The sequence below is a fragment of the Oratosquilla oratoria genome, chromosome 43, assembly GCF_046742065.1.
Source record: "Oratosquilla oratoria isolate Oo_2021 chromosome 43, ASM4674206v1, whole genome shotgun sequence".
In the NCBI taxonomy this organism is placed as follows: domain Eukaryota; kingdom Metazoa; phylum Arthropoda; class Malacostraca; order Stomatopoda; family Squillidae; genus Oratosquilla; species Oratosquilla oratoria.
Window position 1 is genome coordinate 14,315,459 of NC_134819.1, and position 26,225 is coordinate 14,341,683.

Sequence of the window (26,225 nt, forward strand, 5' to 3'; positions counted from 1 at the left end):
TGTAATGAGAAATAGACATTTGGGAATGGTTGCTAAGAGGAGATTGTATGAAAGAGTGATTGTGCCAACTGTACTGTATGGGACAGAAACATGGAACATAAGAGATGTTTGAGATGAGGTGTCTGAGAAGTATGATAGGTATTACTAGGCTGGATAGAGTGGGAAATGAGGAGGTGAGGAGGAGAACGGGGGGGGGGAAGGGAGTTGAGAGATAGGGTGGATGAAAGAATACTGGGATGGTTTGGACACATGGAAAGAATGAGTGATGAAAGACTAGTAAAAGAGGTATGGAAGGCAGATGTGGAGGGGGTGAATATGAGGGGTTGACCTAGGATGAGATGGATGGATGGGGTAAAAGGGGCTTTGGGGAAGAGGGGAATGTCTGTTGAGAAAGGACGGGAGAGGACAGAAGACAGGGCTGAATGGAGAATGGTTGTATATGGATGATATTGTGATCCATGAGGTGGAACAGGTGGGGGATGGGGGGTGAGGGATTGTGTGAGAAAAATTTGACGCAGCCCGAAGGGATTTTTCCCCATCTTCTTTTGTGCATGAGGGGATGGAGGGGGGGTCGCCGATTTAATGAAGCAGCCTTGCTGTGGATGTACTGTGTCTTGCAACACTGCTTCTGACCCAGGGCAGTGGATAAGATGCAGGGATGACCCATCATCCAGGAGGTGCCAAGATAAGAGATAGGGAAGAGGGTGGAGGGGAGTGGAGTGTGATAGGGATTGAATGGGTGGGAGTGATTATTATACCTTTGTTTTATGACTACCTCCCTTATAAGGGTGAAAAATGGCTTTGGCATATGTATGTGTGTGTGTGGTATTAAAGTGTTGTTGATATAGAGATGAGGTATGCATTTGTGTTCTTTTGTCCAGTTGTTGTTGTTCCCTTGACTGTCGGTCCGAGCGGTCCCGTCTCCCCAAGGAGTGCCATGGCCAAAACGGATGTTTTCACACAAATTCTTTATGGAGTGTATGTTGTGTTGTTTGCATGTATGATTGTGTATAATGCAGTCTTCCATAACATGTTGAATAGAATGGGGTGAAGTGTTACATCCTGGGCATTTGTCCACAATGCGGTCATCCAGTCTCTTCTGGTAGCTTTGAAGGGCTGGGTGGTGGCCACATCACAGTCTGGCCAGGTGGACTCAGTCATTTTGTGAGAGAGAGTATTGAGAGGGATGGATATCAGGGGGTCTGGCATGTAGCAATGTGTTGTTTTTTAGTGTGTTAATGGAGCAGTGAGTGATGCGATTATGAATATGTTTCTGGAGGCTGGTATTTGGTGGTTTTGGAAGATGAGAAGAGAGAATTTTTGTTTTTGTTTTTTATATTTCCTGGTGTATGTGGGTGTTCTGCTATGTAGTGTAGTGGGTGTGGGGTGTTTAAGGAGGCTGCAGCAAGTGTCTGTGTGCCTCTCATGTCAAAGTGATCTTTGACTTTGAAGGTTTTTGTTTCATGATATAGATGGTCTGTAGGTGTTGTATATGTGCAGCCTGTAAGTTAGAAGTGTTGGTGAGAAGTGTTGCTGTAGATTTGGCTGGGGCTATTTTGAGTCTGTAATGAACCATGTGATGAGTGCATCAAGGTATGGCTGTATTATTTATATGGCTTTGTGTTACAATGTGTACATGTGATTGTTATGTCGTCTGTGTAGGAAAAGATTTGTATGAAACAAAAGTCCTCAAAGTCAAAGATCACATTGATATGAGAGGCACACAAACACCTGCTGCAGCCTCCACAAACACAGCACACCTGCAACACTACATAGCAGAACACCCATACACACCAAGAAACATAAAAAAACACCCAAATATCTATATCACACACAAATACTTTCTTCTCTTCCCCCAAAACCACCAAATACCAGCCCCCAGATACATATTCATCATCACATCACTCACTGCTCCATTGACACACGAAAAGACAACACATTGCTACATGCCAGACCCCCTGATATATCCCTCTGAATCCTCTCTTCCATGAAAGGACTGAGTCCACCTGGCCAGACTGCAATGTGGCCACCACCCAGCCCTTATAAGCTACCAGAAGAGACTGGATGACCGCATTGTGGACAAATGCCCAGGATGTAACACTTCACCCCATTCTATTCAACACATCATGGAAGACTGCATTATACACAATCATGCATGCAAACAACACAACATACACTCGACAAAGGATTTGTGTGAAAACCCCATTTTGGCTGTGGCATTCCTTGAGGAGACGGGACTGCTCGGACAGTCTAGGGAACAACAACAACTTTCTGGCTTCTCTCTTCCATCATCAACAGAAATTCCCCTCTTTCCCAATACCCCTTCTTACCCTATCCATCTTATCCTTGGTTGACCCTCATGTTCACTCCTTCCACCTCAGCCTTCCACACCTCTTTTACTAGTCTTTCATCACTCATTCTTTCCAGTCCAAACCATCCCAATACTCTTTCATCAACCCTATCTCCCAACTCCCTTTCTAACCCCACTCTCCTCCTCACTTCCTCATTTCTCACTCTATCCAGCCAACTAACCCCTATCATACTTCTCAGGCACCTCATCTCAAACACATTCAAACTCCTTTTTTCCTCTTTTCTGTTCCATGTTGCCCCATACCTGTCAGCAAAATCACTCCTTCATTTAATCTCCTCTTTACATCCATTCCCAAATGTCAATTTCTCATTACACTTTTTAAACCATACATCGCCGGGCGAATGATGTATATACTCCCCCTATTTTTTTTTTTTTTTTTTTGCTTAAATCAACTCAAAATTATGTAAAACCAACAAATCTTGCTTATTTTGATTCACCTAAGCCTAGAAGTAGAGAAACTGGGTCGATTTTGTCATGACATGCGTGTGAAAGTTTGGTAGAACATCCGTAGACTTTCTGTCCTGAGGCAGGTTGAACGAGGTCATATTTTTTGGGGGAAGCTTCATAAGAATTTCAGAGAGTGAAGGAATTTGACATTTTTGATAATTCAAGTCAATGTACAGTTGCCCATAATAGTCTGACACTTACAGAAAACATGTTTAAAAATAGTTTTAGTAGATTTTTTTTGGGCATATATTTATCACCTTGTTATGTGGTAAATTGATTTTTCAGTATTTTTTTTTTTTTTTTTTTATAATTTCATGGAGGATAGGTGATTGTGATGTTTCTTATTATTTTGGTAAATGTTTTAGCAAGCACCCATCACACCATTATTGCCCGGCCACATTTTGTATTACGCATTAATTACAAAAATTAGCAGTGCAAAATTGCCAATTCTATATGTCTGAATATGTACTTAATAGCACCTGTCTAACTGTCGAAGTACAACTTCACCTCCTCATTCTTAATTTTGTACACCAAAATTGCCTAAATTATGTCCTAAAGGCAGATTTTATACACCAAGTTACCAGAAAAATTGCTGCCAGTGTTGCCAGTTTTAACAATAAATAAAAAAAATTTGGGTGTTTTTTATAGTGAATGAATAGGGCTACTTGGTCATTACCAAAGATTTGACCCTAAACGTGATGTCTATTTTTGGCAAATTTTTTAATTTGCAGCATATGATGTATGATACTGATGCTGTATGGGTTCTCAAGGCATTTACTTGCTTCTCTCAATCTACATTTTACCTCCACCTCCATTTTCCCTTTCCTGCCATATTCACACCAAAGTATCTAAAGCTGTCCACTTCCTCCAGTCTCTCTCCCTTAATACTCACTTCCAATTTGCTGCCACATTCTTCACTTGTACATCTCATCACCCTACTTTTACCCACATTCATCTTCAACTTCCTACTTTTGCACACCTTCCCAAACTCCGTTACTAACTTCCTTAATTCCTCCTCTGATCCTACCAAAAGCGCAGTGTCATCAGCAAACAACTGGTTTATCTCCTACTTTTCTCCATTTTCTTTAACCATCTCCAATCCCCAGATATACATACATACTGTATTTTTCGGACCATAAGGCGAGGGCAAAATTCTTAAAATAGGCCAAAATCAGGTGGTGCACCTTATGTGTGGCTTCAGTGCAAAAAAATGCCTCAGACAGTGATGTACTATTTTGACACATTTCGTAGCTAGCCTGCTGACGGCGACAGTGCATAGGCCTAGAAAAAGTTACAACCAAGTTATAACCAAGATGCATGTATCTTGACAAGAAAATTACGAAAACTTCGACAGTTTTCAAGTCCATGCCACTGCATTCATTCACGCTATCATGGCTACATGATATGGTCCACAACACAGACAGCCATTTTGCATTCTAGTCTTGCTCCACTCCGACTATAGTCATTAGGGTATTTTTTTAGTTTCGACCATGGGCGTAATATAGCAATAGAAAATTAATCATTAATTTTGTAAATTAAAATGTATCAACGTAATATGCAATTTTGTGGGCGGAAATGAAAATAAAAAAATATCTTGCTACAAGCAAATATGCTAATGAACGAAGTCGGTAGCATAGGATCAGGAAGCCATCTTGTCGTCTGTCAATTGACGGCCTCGGTACTTCCGACAGTACCTCGCCAGGTACATTTCCTTGAAGGAATGTTATGGAGCAGAGATACATGCATTCCTTCAAGCTGCAAGAACTTTGTATACCCCGCAAGCTGAGTGGTTGAAAAGCCCGCCAACGTCTCTCACGATGACGACAACGAGGACGAGCCGGATGACATTTAATTTGCTGGTAATGATTTATTAAACACAGGTTAGGTTAGACGAATTTATCATCTTTTCATTTCTTCGACGTTGGCATCTATCATAACAAAAATGGCGTACCATTCGTCCGACACGACTTCGTTACTTATGAAATCTGTTTTAGTATCTTTTTTGTTTTTTTATTTCCTCTCACAAAATTGCATATTATGTTGATACATTATAATTTACAAAATTAAAAATTAATTTTCTATTGCTATATTGCGCCCATGGTCGAAACAAAAAATTTACCGTCATTTGTAATAAATCTTGTGTTTTTAAGTGAATAGAGAATTCCGGGAACAAAACTGCTAATGTTGGTTTTATTCCCCACAATTCCTGAAACGTGTTTATGTTGTTTTTTAGGGGTATTGGCAGGGCAGACCGTCCATGGAGGTGGTCTGATTTCACTGCCCAAAATAAAAAAATATATCGCTTATTTTTGTAATTTTGCTAAATCCCAACCGATGTTTCTAATTCGACAATGAAAATGTTCAGTTCTGAATGCACTTACATATGCATGATTATCCAATGATGAGACCAGGTGTGCCTTACGTAAGGATGGGGAATAGCAAATTACGGGTGCGCCTTATGGTCCGAAAAATACGGTAAATTATTAGTAAATAGTAAATAAATATGTTAATAAATAAAACTATATGTAGAGAGTGATGGGAAAGGGGAAAAGAACTGGAAAAAATACCTCTATTGAAACTGAAGGCTTGATCCTCTTTAAAGCAGTCGAAAAATGTTTTTTAGACACAAGATGAAAATGAGATTGAAGTTTCTCTGCCTCTTGTGAACTTGTATTCTGTAGATCATTAGCTGTGATTACCTCTCTGATTGCTTCTTTGCTAGCTAAATAAACTAATTGATCACAATCAGCACCAGAGAAATTATCACACATTCTTGCTATTTCTGGCAATTTTACATCACTGGAGAGCTTGGGGCACGTTCCATTCTGTTAAAAAGATTTGAAAAAGTAAATATTGACAAATAAAAGATTTCTTCAAATATACTTGTATAAGTATTTTCAGTTAAGATTTAATCCTCCACTAATAATCATATCAATATCAATATACATACACACATATATTTATATATATATATATATATATATATATATATATATATATATATACATACATATATATATATATATATACATATTTATTCACACACACATATACAGATATGTGAATGGTAAACTAAAAAACATACATACATATACCAAGGCTTTTTCCCCCTTCCAAGGGAGGTAGCCAAAAAGGGAAAGGCATAAAAACACTCGCACCCATTTCATCCCTAAATACACTCCACAACCCTCCCACCCTTCCTCTCATCTGAGCATCTCAAAAACAAACAAGAAATAGAAAAGCTCCGCCAGGGAAGTTATGAATATACAGAAGAACAAGGAATGGGAGAAATTATAAACAATAATTTCAAATCAGTATTCACAATTGAGAAATCACCTAACTGTGAACAAATAGAGAGAAATCGTCCCCAATGAAAGAAATAACTGTAACACAGAAGGAAATCAGTGACCAAATAAAAAACCTTGATGTCAGAAAATCGCATGGTCCGGATGGAATTGCAAATTGGATACTGAAAGAATGCATACAGGAGTTAACGGATAAAATATACAATATAATCAAATGCTTGCTAAAAGAAGGAAAGGTACCACAAGAATGGAAAAATGCAAATATTTTACCAATATATAACAGAGGAAACAAGGAAAATCCAACCAACTACAGACCGTTCTCCCTAACAAACACATTAGCTAAAATATGTGAAAAGGTGATCAAAAGTAGATGGGTTAAACATCTGGAAGAAAAAACTATACTGAATCCAAATAAATTTGGATTTAGACAAGGAAGATCGTGTACAACAAATCTGATCTGCTTCTATTCAATACTAATAGAAATAATACATGAGAGGGATGGATGGACAGACTGTGCCTACCTAGACCTACAAAAAGCATTTGATAAGGTACCACACAAGAAACTAATAAGAAAAATAGAATCAATAGGTGGCATTGGAGGTAAATTATTGGAATGGATGGAAGACTTCCTGACTGGGAGAAAAATGAAGGTAGTAATTAGAGACAAATACTCGAAATGGAAAGAAATGATAAGTGGTGTCCTGCAAGGGTTAGTGCTGGCTCCAATCATGTTTGCCATATATATAAATGACATGGATGAAGGAATGGAGTGTTGTATGAATTTCTTCGCAGATGACACAAAAATACTAAAGAAAGTAAGTACAGAGGAGGATTGTGAATTATCACAATCAGACCTGGACAAAATCTGGAAATGGACTCAAAACTGGGATGTGAACTTCAATATCAAGAAATGTAGTATAATGGAGTTTGGAAAAAGTAAAAACAGAATATCAAGAAATTATAAAATTAGTGAAGAAGAAATAAAAAAAGTGAACTTGAAAAGAGACCATGGAGTAATAATCAGCAAAGACATGACACCGGACAAACATATCAACAAAATAGTCAGAGAAACCTTCAACCTATTAAGGTCAATGAAAGTGGCATTTGACTATTTGGATGAAGAAATGAAAAAAAAAAATATTAGTCACATTAATAAGACCAAAACTGGAATACGCAGTGACATTATGGACACCCAGTACTAAAAAGAATATAAAGAAATTAGAAAGAATACAGAGAGCAATGACAAAGTTGGCACCAGCTCTTTCCAAATTAACATACGAACAAAGATTATCCAAATTGGAACTACCAACACTGGAGCAGAGAAGAGAAAGAGGTGATCTACTGACTATAGAATCATAAAAGGAATGGAAATCCTTGATAGGAAGGATTTACTAAAAAGTGACAATGGAAAACAAGAGGACATGAAAAGAAACTAAAAAAGGATAACTATGGAAGAAACCTGATAAAAATAGCTTCCCACACAGAGAACTGGATAATTGGAATAATCTAGATAAAGAAACAGTGTGTGGAAACACAATTCAAGATTTTAAGAAAAAACTTGATGCTGAAATATACAAAGACAGGTCAGAACGAACATAGCTCCCTTCCCGTATAAAACAACTAGGTACATACACACACAGTGATAGATATCTGGAACAAACTGAATGAAGAAACAGCGAGTGTAAAAACTATACAAGAATTTAAGATCAAACTGGATGTACGCAGCTTCTATAGATTTTCTGGTCTTTGACCAGAAAATCTATAGAAGCTGCGTACATCACCACTCGTCCGTTTATCAACAATAAGGCTGGGAGCTTCACCTGGGCCAAATCTTCAGCGAATATAGCGCTTCGTAATTGTCTGTCTCAGTGGGCCAATCAGAACATAGCGCTATACGCTCGCACACCCCCTTGAGCCATATGGCGTGTTTATAAACTCTGTATGTATTTAGTATGCTCATTCCTTTGAGAAAGTCGTTAGACGAAACGCCAGGAATAAAAGCTTCACCTCCAGTCCATGTTTCCTTTACCATGTCTATACAACTTGTTCACATGGATTTTCAAAGGTAAAGGTTATTAATAGTCATACCTGTATAAAATAGATTACACATATACTCAATGCTAACCTTAGTTCTAGCACTTAATACTGCTATTCTTGCATCATAGTCAGGTAAACCAACATAAAGCAGTGTGTCAAATCGTCCTGGCCTTGTGATAGCTGGGTCAAGTATATCTGGACGATTAGTGGCACCGATGACATAAACATCCTTGCGGTCCTGGAAGCCATTCATTTCTGTCAACAGGGTGTTGACAATGGTTGTCTTACTACCACTCTGCAAAAGCAACCAGTGAATAACAGCTGCACAGAAGAATACACAAGATTAAGAAATTATATATCATATGGTTATATGAGGGGAACTGAAAATATACATTTGGCATTTAGACAGGACTGTGATGAAAAGTATAGGATAAAAGAATTAGCATTTATGATGTACAACCATTATCTAAATATACTGAACATGGCTTGTATCCATAGTGCGGAGCATTGTTAGTCTCCTTAAGAAGACCTATTGTCCACCCTGACATAGCAGGAACTCTTATGTGAGCTGTACTCAGACTATACACCCTTCATAGACAGTCAGACAAAACACATAATACATAATCTCAAGCACTCATCTGTCTGTGGCCCTGGTAACATAAGTAACATCCACCTAAAACACATTGGACCACAAGGTATACACGCACTCACAAACATTGCAAACTACAGCTATTCACACAACACTATACCCGACATCTGGAAGCATGGTAAAATAATCACCATTCAAAAACCGAACAAAGACCCAACAATACCAACATCGCACCACCCAATCACACTTCTCTGCACCCCCTCTAAAGTCATTGAACGCCCAATACTTACACTTGTCACACCACATATTCCCCTTGCTGACTCACAACACGGTTTTAGGCCACTACACTCCACAAACACTCTCCTGATAAACCTCACACAAAGAATTTTAGATGGCATCAATTCAGATAGGCCGCACCACAGAACACTTCTTATAACATTAGACATTAGTAAAGCTTTTGATGCTATCCCCCGCCACAACCTAACAAATAAAATATATAACACAGACATGCACAATAACACCATAAGTTGGTTGGCCAATTATCTGGCAGGTAGGAATGCTTAAGTGTCATATAATTGCCAATCATCGCACATCAGAAACATTAAGAATGGAGTACCATAGGGCTCTGTTCTATCCCCCACACTCTTTAATCTATACATGCATGACTTACCCACACCAGACACCTCAGAAATACAAATCTCTTCCTACGCAGACGACATAACAATCACATGCACACATCGTAACACAGACAAAGCTGCAGAAATAATCCAGCCATACCTTGATACACTCAACACATGGTTCATCACAGACTCAAAATAGCTCAAACCAAATCTACAGCAACACTTCTCACCAACTGGACAAAAGAACACAAATACATACCTCATCTCTACATCAACAACACTCTAATACCACACACAAACACACCAAACATTCTTGGTGTAACATACAATACATCCATGTCTTTCAAACAACACATCACAAACATAAAAAACAAATGCACACCTAGACTTAACGCACTTAAGTCAATCGCTGGAACAACATTTGGACAAAACAAAGAAACTAATACAACAAAATAACAAACAATGCATACGCTCAGTGATGAATTATGCGAGTCCTGCATGGGCTCCTAATCTCAGTGAGACACACCACAACACCCTTCAAATCATACAAAACAAAACCCTAAAAAGAATTACAGGCTGCACAAATACAACACCTACAGACCATTTACATCATGAAACAAAAGTCCTCAAAGTCGAGGACCACCTCGACATGAGAGGCACACAAACACTTGCTGCAGCTACCACAAACACATCACACCTGCTACACTACATAGCAGAACACCCACACACACCAAGAAACATTAAAACAACACCCAAAGACCTGTATCACACACAGATACTCTCTTCTCTTCCTCCACAACCACCAAATACCAGCCTCCAGAAACATATTCATAATCATATCACTCACCGCTCCATTAACACACTGAGAGAAAACACACTGCTGCATGCCAGATCCCTGATATCCACCCTTCTGAATCCTCTCTCCCACAAAAGGACAGAGTCCACCTTGCCAGACTGCAGTGTGGCCACCACCCAGCACTTCTAAGCTACCAGAAGAGGCTGGATGACCGCATTGTGAACAGCTGCCCAGGATGTAACACTTCACCCCATACCATACAACACATAATGGAAGACTGCATTATACACAATCATGCACGCAAACAACACAACATACACTCTATAAAGGATTTGTGGGAAAACCCAGTTTTGGCTGTGGCATTCCTTGGGGAGACAGGACTGCTCAGACAGACAGTCTAGGGAATGACAACAACAACAACAAAAACAACCTTCTAAAGGGGGTGTGACTCACTCCTTTGGATGAATCCATTGAGAACAGTGGAAACCCCACTCCCTTCTAATCAGCTGTTACCCACAAACTAAGAATTAGAAGGGAGAAAACTCATATTTTTCAATCCCACCATACATGACACTTTCACTCCTTCCCGGTTGTTATTGTTGTTGTTCCCTATACTGTCTGACCGAGCAGTCCTGTCTCCCCAAGGAATGCCACGGCCGAAACGGGGTTTTCCCACAAATCCTTTCTGGAGTGTATGTTGTGTTGTTTGCGTTTGTGATTGTGTATGATGCAGTCTTCCATTATGTGTTGAATAGTATGGGGTGAAGTGTTTCATCCTGGGCATTTGTCCACAATGCAGTCATCCAGTCTCTTCTGGTAGCTTAGAAGGGCTGGGTGGTGGCCGCATCGCAGTCTGGCCAGATGGACTCTGTCCTTTTGTGGGATGGATATCAGGGGGTCTGGGATACAGCAATGTGTGTTGTCTTTTAGTGTGTTAATGGATTAGCAAGTGATGTGATTATGAACGTGTTTCTGGAGGCTAGTATTTGGTGGTTTTGTAAGAAGAGAAGAGAGTATTTGTGTGCAATATAGATATTTGGGTGTTTTATTATATTTCTTGGTGTGTGTGGGTGTTCTGCTATGTAGTGTAGTGGGTGTGCTGTGTTTGTGGAGGCTTCAGCAAGTGTTTGAGTGCCTCTCATGTGAAGGTGATCTTTGACTTTGAGGAGTTTTGTTTCATAGTGGATGTCTGTGGGCGTTGCATATGTGCAGCCTGTAATTGTTTTTAATGCTTTCTTTTGTATGGTCTGAAGGGTGTTGAGGTGTGTCTCAGGGCTGTGGAGTCGGAACACAAAACCTCCGACTCCTTTATTTTTGGCACCACCGACTCCTCTTCATGTAATTAACTGATTATAGCCTACATATTCTATAAAGCCTATACAACACACATACGCTCCAATCTTGGGTAGGCTTATATCATTATAACTGGTTTATATCTAAGAATAAATATATATGTTATAGTGTGGCTTTCCTATGTTTGACATCTTCATTAATACTTTATAAGTAGAGACAAAATTTTTGAAAGGATATTGAAAAAAATTCAGTAAAAAAAAGATTCTATAATGTAAGACATTTGGCATAATATATACCTTTGCAAATAAGTGATATGTTCCTTTTAAAAAACAAAAACACTGTACTTTATAACAAAGGTTGAAATATAACCTTTGTAAAGGATATACAAACCTAATAATAAAAATATATATATAATGGAAGATTTTTTTTTACATATATAGTTTTGCAAATACAAAATAAAAAAAATGAAAATACTTTATAAAAGAAGTTTAGGCAAATTTCTTGAAAGGAAACAGTAAATATAGAGAAAATAAACCTTATTGATACCGGTACGGTACAAGGTTGAGTGTTACAGCTGAACATGTATGATACTGAAAGGTATATGTATCATACATACTTTTTTTTTTTTTTTTTTTTTTTTTTAAATCCTTCATGCCTATACTTTTTCTTTTAGGAATGTCCCCTGTGGGGCTACAAGGAGAAAGATGCCTAGTCCCAATCCCCGTCCCTTTCTTCTCGCCTCTTACGATCCAAGTGGAAATACTTGGTGGCAGTATTCTTTTTTCCCCACCACAGAAAATGAGAGAGATGGTACAGGACAGCAAACAAGGGGTTGGGGGACAGCATAACAGAGGGACAGTCATAGTATAAAAGTGTCATAATTTCTCTATGAACAGAGTTTTCCTCTATCATAGACAAAATGAAGTGTGGCTCTGGTCCATAGGGGTGCCCCATATAGACCCTAAAGTATCAACTGCATGCTACTTTGCCACAATAACAAGCAGCCAATACCCCAGAGGGAGGGTGGAGGGGATGTGGAGTGTATTTAGGGATGGAATGGGTGGGAATGATTTTACGCCTTTTCCTTTTTGGCTACCTCCCTTGTAAGGGGGAAAAAGCCTTGGTATATGTATGTATTATCCTTCATATGTTTTCATACCTTATTTTGTCTTAATGTACTGAAATTACTGACACAAGTACCTCTTGGTTTAACTACATACTGGTACTGCTATGCGATTATTGCGATGGACATTACTCTGGTTCTGGAACTGATCTTATTGATACCAGTACAAAACAAGATACAGCTGAACATGTTTGAAATGTGAAACTTTTTTTCAATTTTAAATATCCTTATTTCAATAATTCATTGTTAAAAATTATAGAGGTGAAAAAGAAGGGGGAAGGAAAGAAGAGATAGTATTATTACATTAGTCTGCAGTTGAAATCATAATTATCCTACTGTTTGGCAACACAGCAGTGGGAGAAACCACCAAACTGATGGAGTGATGGAAACGATGCATATGGAACTTGACAGAAATATTACAGCTCCCATGACTTGTGTGTCAACAGGTGTAAAATTGAGGTGTTTAATTTATTCAAGTAATACTTTGTTTATCGGTCTATGTGTAAATTTGAAAGCCAGTGTTGCACAAGGACGTTTTGGGGGTTTATTGGAATGGCCAAAGATAAGACGATGAGATTTATTACATTTTACAAAATTATGTTTTTTTATATAATCTACTTATAAGGAGTGTGCACTGCATAACTCTACAGACTAAACGAAGGCCTTATAAAGTGTAAATTTAACTGGAGTCAGAGTCGGTATAGTTTTACCGACTCCAACTCCAGTGACACCGTAATTGCTTCCGACTCCGACTCCACAGCCCTGGTGTGTCTCACTGAGATTAGGTGCCCATGCTGGACTCACATAATTCATCAATGAGCATATGCATTGTTTGTATATTGCAGTATTAGTTTGTTTTGTCCAAATGGTGTTCCAGTGATTGATTTACGTGCATTGAGTCTAGGTGTGTATTTATCTTTTATGTTTGTGATGTGTTTGAAATGACATGGATGTATTGCATGTTACACCAAGAATTTTCAGTGTGTGTATTTACCTAGTTGTATTTTGCGGGAAGGGGAGCTATGCTTGTGGTGTCCCGCCATTGTATCTCGCAGTGTCTAGTTTGCTTTTAAACTCATGAATGGTTCCAGTTTTCTTAATTTTTTATGTGGTACTTTGTTGAAGGCTTTTCATAAGTCTAGGAAAGCAAAATCAGCCCATCCGTCCCTTTCCTGTATTGTATCTATTAGACTTGAGTAGAAACTAATAAATTTTGTGGCAAATGATCTTCCTTGTCTAAATCCAAATCATCTCGGGTTAGTATATTTTCTTGCCGATGTTCTATCCATCTATTCTTAATCAATTTCTATTCACTAAATTTTGGTTACAGTGCTAATAAGGGAAATTGGTTTGTAATTTGTTGTGTCTGTTTTTTCTTCTGACAGGTGATCCTTTAGTTAATTTAATCTTAAGATCAATCAGTATATGTAGGTATAAGCCACTTTAAATTTTTCCTTCTCCATCTCATTTTCTGTTCCTTTCGTTTCCCTTACCTGAATATACCATTTTCTGAGCCTCATGTTTAACACTCTTCAATAGAACTTCTTTTTTATCTCTGTTCTTTCACATTTTTTTATTTAGCTTCACTTCTTAAGTGTCTTCTCTCTCCTACAACATTCATTTCTCTTTTTATCCATATATTTTTGCTGACTTTCCTGATTTTGCTAATGTGTCTTCTGCTATTATTTGCGACCTTAATTTTATCTTTAGAGGTTGATTTCTTTAGTGTATTGTCCCATTCTCTACACTTCATCTATTTCTTTTTCTATTTCTTGATTTCTATCTTGTACCTTTTTTGGATTGTTCTTGCTATTTCTTTCTCTTATTTTTCTCTCAAGTAGTCCATATACAATACACTTTTTTTATTGACTGTATCTCTAACACAATTTGCTTTTTCATTACTTGAATAACTGTCTTGCATTCTCCTGCATTTGTTGTTGTACTATTTCTTTAAAAGCTATCTTGTTAGTTTCTTGGTTTTCTTTTCCTTCTTTTTTAATCTTTAGCAAATTCTCTTCTCCTAAATTATTTTCAATTTTTTTTTCAGACATTGCCTGTATTTTGTCATTTACCTTTTTTAAAGTCGCACTATTTGTGGTATCTTTGTTTTTCATCCTTTCATTTTCACACTTCACCTCAATTAGTTATTTTTTTAATTCACTTACCTCATTATTTATTTCAGCATTTTTTATTTAAATCACACACCTCTTTGTTTATTTCGAGGTATTCTTTTCTTAGATTCATAATCTCTTTCTTCAGATCCATGATTTCTTTATCCCATGAACTCTTTTTCTATGTCTATGATTCGACTCAACTTTTTTCTCTCGTACTTACTAAATCCAGAAAAAGGTTCATCATTTATTTTTGGAACCACCTTGGAGTTAAAAGGCCTTCATTTACATTAAGCTTCTCTATTTATGCATACAGGGACAAGTAAAGACAGCTGCCATGTAAATGAAGTGGTGGGGGTCCTCTGTAGATATGCATTACTTCTGACCTGGGTTGGACAGGGGCTAAAGATGATATTTCATACAGAAGGAGCTGTGATGAGAGCAATACAAATAGGGAACAGTTGGGAGTGGGATGGGTGGTGGGATGCATGTCTTGACTTGCTACCTCCCATTTAACAAGAAAATCTTTGGTACACAGAACAGATAGAATTATATAGTACTGCATACATTTGTAAATGTCAAACCTTGAACCCACCTCTGCTCCTTTAGTTCTGACTGGACACAAAGAATCAAATTCATCAAAGAAAATGACACATGGAGCAACACTGGCTGCTTTGTGGAAAACTTCACGCACTGCTCTTTCACTTTCACCCTGGTACTGAAAAAAAAAAAAAATAAAAAAAATAATAAATAAATAATAATAATAAATAAATATATACATATGCATGTGTGTACTTATCTAATTATAATATACAGGAAAGGAGCAATGCTTGTGGGGTCCTAACTCATACTCTCCAATTATCATACTTAACTTCAAATTTATTTAAGATTCCAACTTCAACTATATCTCCTTATTCTCTAGTTATCATAAAGGATTACAAAGGATTACAAAAGCGGAGCATGCCAACAGGAGACCTTTTGGTCTATATTTAGGTCAGGTGCGTGAAAAAATAATGATAAATGAATAAGTAAAAACTATAATAATGTAAAAAAATAAATAAAATACACAAATAAATGCATATAGTTCATTAAGAAACAGGTAAGTAGTAAATAACAATAAATTGACATGTAACTAATAATAAATCAAGCAAATAATAATAAATGAATAATAACAACAAATAAACAAAAAATATAAAATAAATTAGTCATTACAGCATCTTCATTAGGTGTTTATCTAAAAGAACCTTAAAGCTTCAGACTGAACTACATTGTACTGCCCCTGCAGGAAGTTTATTCCATTCATTAACTACACGGTTGGCAAAGTTGTTTCTACCCACTTCCAAATTAAATCTATTTCCTGACAATTTGAAACCATTGTTTCTTGTCGCATTCTCATTCAGGTTGAAAATTTTGTCACTTTTGATGTTGTCAATTCCTTTTAAAATCTTAAAGACCTGTATCAAGTCACCTCTGAGTCTATGCTTTTTTAAGGAAAACAGATTCATATGTTTTAGTCGATTTTTGTATGATTTATTTTTTATATTTGGAATCAGTTTTGTGGCTCGCCGTTGTACTTTTTCCAATCTGTTAATGTCTTTAATGAGATTCGGTGACCATATGGAAACAGCATATTCCAAATACGGATGAACTAACGATTTATATAGCCTGTTAATGAGTGATGGACTTTTGAAGTAAATAGATCGCTCAATCAGTCCTAGAATATTATTTGCTTTCTCAGAGGCTGAAATACACTGCTTGGATGATTTAAGATCGTTACTGATAATTACGCCAAGATCCTTTTTAGTATCCACTTTTGTTAATGAATTTCCAAATAACATGTAATAGTACTTATTGTTATTTTTACCTATGTGCATTACCTAACACTGGCTATAACAGTCTTAGTTGCTTCCTTCACACAATCCAGCATGTAATTCATGATGCTATATTCAAACAAAGACTGATGAAGGACATTACTAAGTTCCAAATGTGGATAAACTAACGATTTATATAGCCTGTTAATGAGTGATGGACTTTTGAAGTAAAAAGATCGCTCAATCAGTCCTAGGATCTTATTTGCTTTCTCAGAGGCTGAAATACACTGCTTGGATGATTTAAGATCGTTACTGATAATTACGCCGAGATCCTTTTCACTATCCACTTTTGTTAATAAATTTCCAAATAACATGTAATAGTACTTACTGTTATTTTTACCTAAGTGCATTACCTAACACTGGCTATAACAGTCTTAGTTGCTTCCTTCACACAATCCAGCTTGTAATTCATGATGCTATATTCAAACAAAGACTGATGAAGGACGTAATTACTAAATTCCAAATGTGGACAAACTAATGATTTATATAGCTTGTTAGTGAGTGATGGACTTTTGAAGTCAAAAGATCATGCAATCAGTCCTAGGATCTTATTTGCTTTCTCAGAGGCTGAAATACACTGTTTAGATGATTTGAGATCATTACTGATAATTATGCCGAGATAATTTCACTATCCACTTTTGTTAACAAATTTCCAAATAATTTGTTATTGTACTTACCGTTATTTTTACCTATGTGCATTACCTTGCATTTACTTGTGTTAAATTTCATTAGCCACTTTTCAGTCCCATTGCTGTAATTTACCTAAATCTTCTTGAATATCTAACTGGTTTAAGTGATCATTTGCCATTCCGCACAGTTTTGTATCATCAGTAAATTTGGAAACAATAGATTTTAGTCCATGGTCTATATCATTTATGTATACTATGAATAGAGGTGGTCCAAGTACGGAACCTTGAGGAGCTCCACTTGTAACATTTTTCCATCCAGAAGATTTTCCATTTAAAACAACTCTCTGTTTTCGATCATTCAACCAATAACTAGTCCTACTTAATAGGCTACCACTTATTCTGTGTGAAGCTAATTTAGCAAGTAGTCTTTTGTGGGGGATGGTATCAAAAGCTTTTGTAAAGTCTAAATATATTAAATCTATATTGTTTCTTTTGTTATAATTCGAGTAAGTTAGTCATGCAAGAATATTTCCGTATGAAACCATACTGGCTATCATTTATCAAACAGTTACTTTCTAAATGATGTTCGATAGCATCACTGATGATAGTTTCCATAATTTTTCTTATGATTGAAGTCAAACTTATAAGCCTGTGCTTATTTGGGTTCTTTTTGTCACCTTTTCTGAATATGGGAGTAACGTCAGCTAGCTTCCATTCTCTTGGGACATCTCCTGATATGACGGATTTCTTGAAAATAATTTCTAATGGAACAACAATCTCATTTTTCATTTCCTTTAAGATTCTTGGATGCCAACCATCAGGCCCTGGTGTTTTATTAACCCCTTCCATACGGTGCCGCACACGTAGGCGTCATGGACTTAGATCTCAGTGGCAGCAGCCAATGCCAGCCGTACGACGTGTCGTAATAATACTCGCATCATAAAATATAGTCACCGCTTATATCGATCGTTCTCTCTTTCACCCGCGAATTTTGAATACCACAGAGAATGGGATTCAGGGCACATTTGAGAGAATGTAAAAACACAGGGGCGACTACAATAAATATAATCAAGACGCCGATATGGCAGCCTCGCGAATACACTCGCTCCCCATGACGCCTACGTGTGCGGCACCGTATGGAAGGGGTTAACTTAATGTCTCTATACACATTTTAATTTTTTTTTTTATTATATTTACTGTAGTAAGTTTACCCTAGACTTTTCACAGGTTTCAGTTTAGAGTTCACTTTGAGGTGTTTTGTTTACAAATACTGAGCTAAAATAATTATTTAGAATCTCACACATTCCTTCATTTGAATATTCAAGTTGACCATCAGCAGATAATAGTGGACCAATGTGATTCCTAACAACCTTTTTATCTCTAATGTAACTATAGAATTCTTTGGGATTCTCTTTGGATTTATCAGCAATATTCATTTCATATTGTCGTTTATGTTTTCTATTGTCTTTTTTAAATCTTTCTGTATTAATACATAACTTTGATAGTCATTAGATGCACCCAAGCACTTGTATTTCTTATAAGCCTGTCTCTTTTTAGCAATACTTTTTTCAATTTCTTTGTCAAGCCATTTTGGGCAAGCCTGATTTGGGGGACATCTGTCCATAACCTCTTCACTCCGGGGCACATCGCACGTCTGGCAGCATTAGCTGCCCGACGTGCAATGTTGCATCATAATAATCGCATTATAACAAATAAAGTCAGTGCTCAATCGTTCATTCTCTTTCACCCATGAATTTTGATAACCATAGAAAATATGCTGAAGCCAGTTTAGAGAGAATGGAAGTTACGTAGGTACGACTACAATAAATATAATCAAGACGCCGACGTCGGCATCATCGCTTACCCACTTGCTCCTCATGCCGCCTACGTAGGAGTCACCGTATGGAAGTGGTTAAGGGATGTAAGTATGAATCATCTTAATAACCATATTTTGAAATATTTCCCACATCTGATCTACAGGTCTTTTGCTTAATATTGCCTCCCAATCTATAAGCTGAAGCTCCTTACATAGTCCTATGAACTGAGCTTTACTGCAATCGGGTATTTTAGAAACACAAGTATCTATTCTAAAAACTTTTAGTAGTTTGAATCTAAGTTGTGATCGCTATTTGCAACAGTTTCACCAAATTCTACATCAGTTATCATGCTTTTGTGGTTAGTGATCAATAGATTAATTTTCCATGTCTTGTATTTACCTAGTTGTATCTTGCGGAAGAAGAGCTATGCTCATAGGGACCCGCAGTTGTATCTTTCTGCATCCAGCTTTCTTAAAGACGTGTATAGTTTTAGCACTCACTGTTTTCTCTTTCAATTTACTCCATGTATCTATCACTCTATGTGGAAAGCTATTCTTTTTCAGATCTCTTCTGTAACTGTCCTTCTTAAATTTCTTCTTGTGTCCCCTTGTATTTCTTCTGTCCCATTTAAATAGATCATCCCTGTCAAGGATTTCCATCCCTTTCATAATTCTATATATGGATATCAAATCTCCTCTTTCTCTTCTTTGCTCCAGAGTTAATAAGTTTAGTTTATCCAATCTTTGTTCATATGTCAACTTGCTGAGTGTTGGTGCCACCTTTGTTAGTGCTCTTTGAATTCTTTCTAGTTTTTTTTTTTTTTTTTTTTTTTTTGTACTGGGTGTCCATAGTGATGCTGCAAACTCTAATTTTGGTCTTATTAGTGTAACTAGGATTTTCTTCACCATTTCCTCGTTCATGTAGTCAAAGGCCACTTTCACTGATCTCATTAAGTTGTAGGTTTCTCCAACTATTTTGTTTACATGTTTGTCTGGGGTTCTGCCATTTGAAATGATCACTCCTAGGTCTTTCTGAATTTACTTTTGTAACTTCTTTTGTTCCAGTTTTGTATTTACCGGATATTCTATTTTTGCTTTTTCCAAATTCTATTATACTGTACTACATTTTTTAACCACTTCACTACGGGCCAAAATATCGTGGGCAGCATTAGCTGCCACACGTACGATGTTTCGATATAATACTCACATCATAAAAAATAGTCACCGCTTATATCGATCATTCTCTCTTTCACCCATGAATTTTGATAACCATAGAAAATGTGATGAAGACAGTTTAGAGAGTATGTCATTATGCAGGGGCAACTACAATGAATATAATCAAGACGCTGATATAGCAGCCTCGTATATCCACTTGCTCCTCATGCCGCCTACGTAGGCGGCACCGTATGGAAGGGGTATATGTTGAAATTCACTTCGTTCTTTTTACTCCAATTCCAGACTTTGTCCAGATCTTCCTGAAAAGATTTACAGTCTTCTTCCTTACTCATTCTCTTCAATAGTTTTGCATCATCTGGAAAGAAGTTTATGTAGCATTTGATTCCTTCATCCATGTCGTTTATATAAATAGCAAATATTATCGGAGCCAATACAGAGTCTTGGGATACTCCACTTATCATGTGTACCCATTTTGAGTTCTTTTCTTTTTTACATGCTGAACTAAGTAATTGTCACCAAGAAAATCAATCAAGCAACTACCTATATGGCCATGTTGTGGGGTCATCCAATCAATGTCAGTAAAATTTAAATCACCCATTATCAATAAGTCTCAGTTGCAGAAACTAGATAGTTCTTGAAACAACAGTTTGTCATCTGCTAATGATAATGTCTCTGGCCTATATATTACACCTACATTCATTTTTTGTCCATTTGTTTGGGTTAATTCTATCATATGCATCCTGTTTCACTTTCTCTAAAATACTTGTACAACCATGGACATTGTTTTTAACATAAAACAGAACACCCCCACCTTTCTTGTGGTTTCTATCCTGATGAAAGTGTTTAAATCCTGCAATATTAAATTCAGCTTCACACCATGTCTTGGTTATTCCTATCATATTTATGTATGATTCCAATTTCAACTATATCTCCTTATTCTCCAGTTATCATACATACATATACCAAAGGCTTTTTTCCCCCTTACACGGAAGGTAGCCAGTATGAAAAAGGCATAGAAACCACTCCCACCCATTCCATCCCCTACATCCTCCACTACCCTCCCTCACATCATGGCACCTCCTGGATGATGGGTCATCCCTGCATCCTTTCCACTGCCCTGGGTCAGAAGCAGTGTCGCGAGACACAGCACATTCACAGCAAGGCTACTTCATTAATTCACCGACCTCCCCCTCTCCATCCCCTCATGCAGAAAAGGAGAAGATGGGGAGAAATCCCTTCGGGCTGCATCAATTTATTTCTCATACATACTCCCTCACCCCCCATTTCCCACCCCCTTATGCATCACAGCATCGTCCATACACAACCCTTCTCCATTCACCTTTATCTTCTGTCCTCTCCCATCCTTCCTCAACAGACATTCCTCTCTTTTGTAATGCCCCTTTTACCCCATCCATCTCATCCTAGGAAGCACCCTCTTATTCACTCCTTCCACCTCCACCTTCCACACCTCTTTTACTAATCCTTCTTCACTCATTCTTTCCATGTGTCCAAACCATCCTAATACTCTTTCATCTACCCTATCTCCCAACTCCCTTTCCACCCCTGTTCTCCTCCTCACCTCCTCATTTCTCACTCAATCTAGCCTAGTAACCCCTATCATCCTTCTCAGACACCTCATCTTTAACACATTCAAACTCCTTCTCTCTTCCTCTCTTATGTTCCATGTTTCTGCCCCATACAGTGCTGTTGGCACAATCACTCCTTCATATTATCTCCTCTTAGCATCCATTCTCATATGTATATTTCTCATTACACTTTTTAATCCACCAAGACATTTACTCGCTTCTCTTAACCTCTTCCATATGGTGCCGCCTACGTAGGCGGCATGAGGAGCAAGTGGATATGCGAGGCTGCCATATTGGTGTCTTGATTATATTTATTGTAGTTGTCCCTGCGTAACTGACCACCACCCCATCCATGTATAGATTGAACAGCTAGGGCGACATAACACATCCCTGATGAAGTCCTATTCACTGTCTCCATTTCTAATCCTAACACAAGCTCTACTACTCACGTAAAAACTCATAACTGCTCTTAACAGCTTTCCTCCTATTCCATATATCTGTAATACCTCCCACAGTGCCTTTCTGTCTACCCTGCCATAAGCCTTTTCCAAATCCATAAAAGCCCAAAAAACATTCTTACCTTTTCCTATGGCTTTCTCACATATCTGCTTTACCACAACAATCTGATTTACATAACCCCTACATGTCCTAAAACCACACTGTTTCTCACCGATTACTCCCTCTGTTCCTCTCCTAATCCTCTCAATCAAGACCTTCCCATAAGCCTTCCCAACTACACTTAACAAGCTGATCCCTCTGAAACTACTACACTCACACGTCTCCCCTTTTCCCTTGTAAAGTGGAACTATACAGGCACTCCTCTAGTCCTCCGGCACTCTACCCTCTCTTAAACAAACATTAAAAAACCTCACCAGCCAGTCCACCATAACTGTACCTCCTTTTTTCAGTCATTCTGCATGGCATCCATCCAACCCAGGTGTCTTACCTGCTCTCATCTTAACAGCTGCTTTCACTTGATCTTCCCCTATTTCTCCTCCATTTTCCTCACTCATCACTCTCATTTTCTTAGTGCTTCCCACTGCAACTACCTTTCCCTCCCTATCCTCCTTCACATTTAGCAACTCACTAAAATACTCTGCCCACCTTCCTCTCACTCCCTTCTCTTCCATTATCACCTCTTCATCTGCACCTTTTATCCTTTTTCTACTTGATCTGCCTCCTCTTCCTCTTTTAATTTCTTTCCAAAACATCTTTTTAATATTTTCAAAATTTTCTGTCATACTCTTACCCCATTTCACATCTGCTCTCATCTTTGCCTTCTTTATCTTATGCTTGATTTCCCTTCTTTTTACTTTGTACCTCTCATACGATTCCCTCGTCTTAATTTGTAGCTAATCTATGAAAGCCTGTTTCTTCTCTTTTACAACCTTCTTTGCTTCCTCATCCCACCACTCACTACCCTTCCTTCTATTTACCTCCCACAGTCCTTGTTCCACACACCATCTTTGCACACCTTATGACTCCCTCCTTGAACCATCCCCATTTCTCTCTCAGCTTCTTCTTATACTCCTTCTCCTTTTCTTTCTCATTTAAGCAGTTCACTCTAAGTACTTCCCTACCTTCTGCCCTTTTCCTCTTTCTCCACCTATTCTCCACTCAATTTACCTTCCACCAGAAAATGATCTGATATTCCCCCATTCTCTTCCCTTAGAACATGTACATCCTTAACTCTTCCTACCATACTCCTAGTCACCACTATACAGTATGCGCGGAAAGTAATGACGTTTTACGCTAAGCATCATTACTTTTCACGGAAAATCTTTGGCCCTCAAAAGTACCACCAAATGAAGTGCGGTATGAGCTGACGCTTTTCTATGCGGCAACTGGCAACACTGAACTAGTGTGTGGCAGTGGTTTGTTTACCTCAGTAACACATGGTTCGTTGTGACGAGTGTTTGTATTTTTTTGGTCTCCCGCTTATTTCCCTTTTTTGGGCTCATGTTACCACCCAATTGTGCCTCCTATATACCCCTTACCATACCCAAACAAACCCTGGATAAGGACAAACATGTTGAAAGTTGCATTATTCAAGGCGGACCATAAATTACCTGAAATATCGAGACTCACAGGTGTTAAGCTACGTACAGTGCAGTGGTTGGTCAAGTGGTACCGTGACTCTGGGGAGGCCTGTGTTCCTGCCCCTTTGCCGAAGCCTGGTAGACCTCGCAAGACTACATTTAGGACCAGAAAACTCATTGATAGGCAAGTAAGGAAGGATCCTCGCTTAACTGCAAGACTTCTGAAAGAGAAGAACTCGAATCTCCTTGGTGATGTCTCTATCAGGTCGATCCAGCAGCTACTACACGATGACCTGAATTATAAAAGTTACCGTACCCGCACTACTCCTTGGGTTACTCGTCGGCAAGTTGTTAAACGTCTAAAATTTGCCAAGAAATATTCAACATGGACAGATGAACAGTGGAAAACAGTCTTCTGGAGTGACAAGTCGACTTTCACAGTGACTGGCACCCCAGCAACCAAGGTCTACCGCAAGCCTGGAGATGACCCCTTGAAACCTCGCTTCACGAACAAGGTCGACAAGCACCCTGTCTCACTTATGGTTTGGGCAGGATTTATGTATTGTGGTGTTGGCAAGCTGGTTGTACTCCCTGCTAATGAAAAAGTAAATCAGTATAACTATCTGGAGTTATTGGCTGACTATCTTCCTGACTGCTTTGAGGAGACCAAGGCGGAGGTTTTTATGCAGAATGGAGCACCTGCTCACACGGCCAAACTTGTGACAGACTGGGTAAGAGACTGTGAACTGAGTTATATTAAAGACTGGCCAGGTAACAGTCCCGATATTAACCTGATGGAAAACCTTTGGGGTTTAATGAAGAGAAAATTACGTGACATGGACACCTCATCAGTGCCACGGTTGGAATCCGCTATTCGCCAGCTCTGGGCCTCCATTCCTGAAACCCTCCAGAACCTTGCACTATCAGTTCCAGGATGTCTTCAGAAGGTGATACAGAGGAAGGAATATTCATTTTAACCAATTTCTATATGTAAGTACCATAATTTGCATTATTTCATATTACAAAGGATTACAAAGGCAAAGCATGCCGACAGGAGACCTTTTGATCCATATCTAGGTCGGATGCAAAAAAAAAGAAAAAAAAATAAAAATAAAAAAAAAATAAAAAAAAAACAAATTAAAAAAAAAAAAAAAAAAAAAATCATATTAATAATAAATTAAAACTATATATTTTCACATGCAAACTAACCTTCACCTTCAGTTTACAGGTTTCATTAAGGGCGGCGTCATCACTTTCCGTGTATAATGTATAGTCCATTAACCACTTCAGTACGGGACTTAAATCTTGCGGGCAGCAGCCAATGCCAGCCGTATGACGTGTCGTAATAATATTCGCATCATAAAATATAGTCACCGCTTATATCGATCGTTCTCTCTTTCACCCGCGAATTTTGAAAACCACAGAGAATGGGATTCAGGGCGCATTTGGGAGAATGTAAAAACACAGGGGCGACTACAATAAATATAATCAAGACGCCGATATGGCAGCGTCGCGAATCCACTTGCTCCTCATGATGCCTACGTGTGCGGCACCGTATGGAAGGGGTTAACATTCTATCTGCCACCCTTCCTCCACCACCCTCTCCCATGTGTACTTATGCTTGACTTTCTTCCTAAACACTATATTTGCAACCATCAACTCTCTTTCAAGACACATCTCCACCATCAATTCTCCACTATGATTTCTACCTGGAACTCCATACTTCCCAATCACTCCATCTATTGGTTCATTTCCTACCCTAGCATTAAGGTCTCCGAATACAACTACATTGACATTTCTCCCTAATCCCTCTATGCACTCATTTATATTTACCCAAAAGGCCTCCCTTTCCTCTACGCTCTTCCCACTACCAGGCCCATACGCACTTACAAAAACCCACATCTCCCTTCCCAGCTTCACCTTCATCCACATCAACCTTGAAGAAACCTTCTTCCACTCCACTACACACTTACCTATCTCTTCACTTACTAGTATAACCACCCTTTCTCTCCCTCGTCCCCTCTTCACTCCTGAGAACCTCCCAACTGCACTCCCAAACTCACACTCGCCCCTCCTTTTCAATTTAGTTTCACTCAAAGGCTTGAATATGCAGTACAATTTTGGTCTCCATCCTACAGAATGGACATCAATTCACTAGAATCAGTACAGAGAAGAATGATCAAAATGATACATGGACTCAGAAATTTGCCTTACAAAGATAGGCTTAGGCACCTTAACTTACACTCTCTGGAAAAATGCAGAGAGCGAGGTTGATCTAATAGAGGTATTCAAGTGGATCAAATGCATTAACAAGGGTGATACAAACAAGGTCATCATATTAAAACAACAGGGCAAGACTTGCAGAAATGGTTTTAAACTGGACAAATTCAGATTTAAGAAGGAAATGGGCAAGAAT

General features: G+C 38.2%; 1 protein-coding gene across 5 annotated transcripts in view; it reads right to left on the reverse strand.

Annotated features, from left to right (window-relative positions):
- The window catches only part of LOC143022078 (nuclear valosin-containing protein-like), a 207,139-nt gene that overhangs the window by 18,170 nt on the left and 162,744 nt on the right, over nt 1-26,225 (reverse strand). For all 5 annotated transcript variants that reach the window (XM_076180030.1, XM_076180031.1, XM_076180035.1 and 2 more), the window contains 3 exons: nt 15,288-15,410; nt 8,249-8,455; nt 5,386-5,643 (listed from right to left, as the gene is read on the reverse strand). In XM_076180030.1, the coding sequence (XP_076036145.1) occupies nt 5,386-5,643; nt 8,249-8,455; nt 15,288-15,410 (588 nt within the window). The remainder of the gene's footprint in view (nt 1-5,385; nt 5,644-8,248; nt 8,456-15,287; nt 15,411-26,225) is intronic.